This window comes from Pteropus alecto, unplaced genomic scaffold (assembly GCF_000325575.1).
Source record: "Pteropus alecto unplaced genomic scaffold, ASM32557v1 scaffold206, whole genome shotgun sequence".
NCBI lineage: Eukaryota > Metazoa > Chordata > Mammalia > Chiroptera > Pteropodidae > Pteropus > Pteropus alecto.
The window spans coordinates 1,967,105-1,969,797 of record NW_006438906.1 but is presented as its reverse complement, the minus strand read 5'-3'; the positions used below and the strand labels follow the sequence as shown (position 1 = coordinate 1,969,797).

Here is a 2,693-nt window from a genome sequence, read left to right as displayed (position 1 = left end):
CCGCCGGTGGATGTTTATATGAGAGACAGGTTACAATAGTAAAGAGACGGACAGACAGACAGACAGACAGAAAGAGAACAACTGAAACGGGGCGGGGGGCGGGGAGAGAGACCAAAATTGTCAGACAAGTTTAGAGTCAGAGACAGTAATAGAGAGTTGGCGGATGGAAATTAACTTGGATATTTTCTTTTTTTTTAACCCACTGTGGTTTGCCTTTGAGGGAAGAGAAGAAAGCTGCTTCCTGGCCAGCAAGAAGCCCTCAACCTGGATGGAATGAAAGATGCGGCCTGATGACATTAACCCGAGGACTGGGCTGGTGGTGGCCCTGGTCAGTGTCTTCCTGGTCTTTGGCTTCATGTTCACTGTCTCTGGGATGAAAGGAGAGACTTTGGGAAATATACCCCTCCTGGCCATCGGGCCTGCCATCTGCCTACCAGGCATCGCGGCCATTGCCCTGGCCAGGAAGACGGAGGGGTGCACCAAATGGCCTGAAAATGAGCTACTATGGGTCCGAAAGTTGCCCTGCTTTAGGAAACCCAGGGACAAGGAGGTGGTGGAACTGCTGAGAACTCCTTCGGACCTGGAGTCAGGCAAGGGAAGCTCAGATGAGCTGGCTAAGAAAGTGGGCCTCAAGGGGAAGCCTTCTCCACGAGGGCAGGCTGAAGTGCCTATGGCCAGCTCCATCACCACCCCCACCCCCACGGAAGAAGGGGAATGCCAGAGCCTGGTCCCCAGCGGGCATCAGGAGGAGACATCCAGATACCTGGACGGCTACTGTCCTTCAGGCAGTTCCCTCACGTACAGTGCCTTGGATGCCAAGTGCTCAGCCTGGGACAGGTCTGAGTGCCCCCAGCCCGAGGACAGCATCTTCTTTGTGCCCCAGGACAGTATTATCGTTTGCTCCTACAAGCAGAACAGTCCCTATGACAGATACTGTTGTTACATCAATCAGAGCCAAGGCAGGTGGGACCACGAAACGATAGTCTAAGCTTTGCATACAAGGGTCGCCGTGTTGATAGAAAGATGACTACACTCAGCTCCCAGTGGAAAGAGACTGCCCTGCTCCAACAGCCTTCACACTGTTAGAAATTAACCTGGTATGTGATGGGTGTGCAAATCTCCGGTGTCTGAGAGCCTTGTAAATAGGCATGTTGGGAACACATTTTAGAGAAGGGTGATGAGGGTTAAGGATACTGGAAAAGCCGACGGGTAGGAAAGGAAGCAGTTCCAATTGCTTTTTAACAATTTAAACTGAGTTGGATGTTTTGTAAATAACCCAAAAAGTGCTACTCAGTATTTGCCGAAAGCAAGATAAATCTCTGAGTGAGCTGCAGATACCAGACATGAAATGATATATGTGCTATCCATAGGGACACTGAGCTACTTTAGGTCTGAAAAAAATCGAAAGAAAAAAGCAATTCAATGCTTCATAATATGAAATTATTTTTATTTGTTGAGATCTTTTCACAGTATTTGCTAAAGAAACAATCAAGATAGAATAGCTACATCCCTCCGTAGGTGGGATGGTTTTTGGAGAAAGGGGAGTTAAAGACGGCTGAATTATATAATTGAGTTTTATGATATTATCCTCTGACGAGGTCATGAATTTCAAATAAAGTAAAACAAACATGACCAGCTAAGTGAAAAACTAACATTTTAGATGGTTATGTGACTTCTAAAACTCTTCATTTAAAGTGATTTACTGGGTCTTTATCTGAAGTGTTTTCTAACATTTACTATCTTTCATGTATAATTTCCTCATCAGGTGCAAATGACTTGATATAATATTTTCATAGATTAGAATTTGTTTTCATCAAATCAAAATGGATTTTACATATGTATACAAGTGTCTTTAGCATTTTGGGGAGACATGTACTGGTAATTACTATTCTTATATGCCTTTTAAAATCTGAAGACGACGAAGTCAACACATTAGTCATGAACTTTATGCAGAATTCACATGAAATGCAATGGTTAAACTTCTAGAAATTTTGTAATTTGTACATATGTTCGACACTCTCAAGAGTGTAAATGTCAATGAAATAAGTTAATCTACTAGATTTAAGCTCAGTTTTTATTAGGTTCACCTGATCAGTGAACATTACACAACAAAGATCTGTTCTATTTCTTATTTAATTTTTTGCTGCTGAGAAAAAAATCACAATGGGATCCTAAAATGTATTTCCTATTTCACTTGCTCAACTCTAATAGATAAGAGCTCAATCAGCCAGAATACTATTTGATCCCTGTTGAAGAGAAATATTGAATTATATATAGAAAGAGTGGCATATTTTTTCTTGAGGATCAGAATAATTTTGCATCCTTCAAAAAATGATGATTTATCCTTAATAATCATATTGTTTCAGCCACTTTTCCCCAAAAGGGTAATTGAGGACAAAAATTTGAGTATACTTCTTTTGTGTATTTCAGGTCTAACTCTGCAATTCTTTAAGTGTAGCAATTATTCTGTCTTAAGAATCATGCCCTTAAATATCGCAATTTTTAAATCCAGTTCAATATCAAAAATATGTAATTGTCTTTTAGTGGGTTTTTAAATGTTGGAAAATGAGGTTTGTGATCCTAGGCAAATTCTATCTTCTCACACCTCAGTTCCCTAAAAAGGGAGGAGTGGGACTGACTTACACTAGATTATCTCTATCCTTCATTCCCAGTTTGAACATTCTACAGCATTA

At 41.1% G+C, this 2,693-nt stretch overlaps 1 protein-coding gene across 1 annotated transcript; it reads left to right on the top strand.

Moving 5' to 3' along the window:
- The first annotated feature begins 280 nt into the window (after positions 1 to 280).
- Positions 281 to 988, top strand: TMEM215 (transmembrane protein 215). The gene has a single exon (XM_006916072.2). It carries the CDS (start codon positions 281 to 283, stop codon positions 986 to 988), a length of 708 nt encoding a protein of 235 aa, XP_006916134.1.
- Positions 989 to 2,693: the final 1,705 nt, after the last annotated feature.

Bases quoted from the DNA above. Each gene is read 5' to 3' on its own strand.
- TMEM215 (XM_006916072.2), top strand. From the start codon at position 281: ATGCGGCCTGATGACATTAACCCGAGGACTGGGCTGGTGGTGGCCCTG.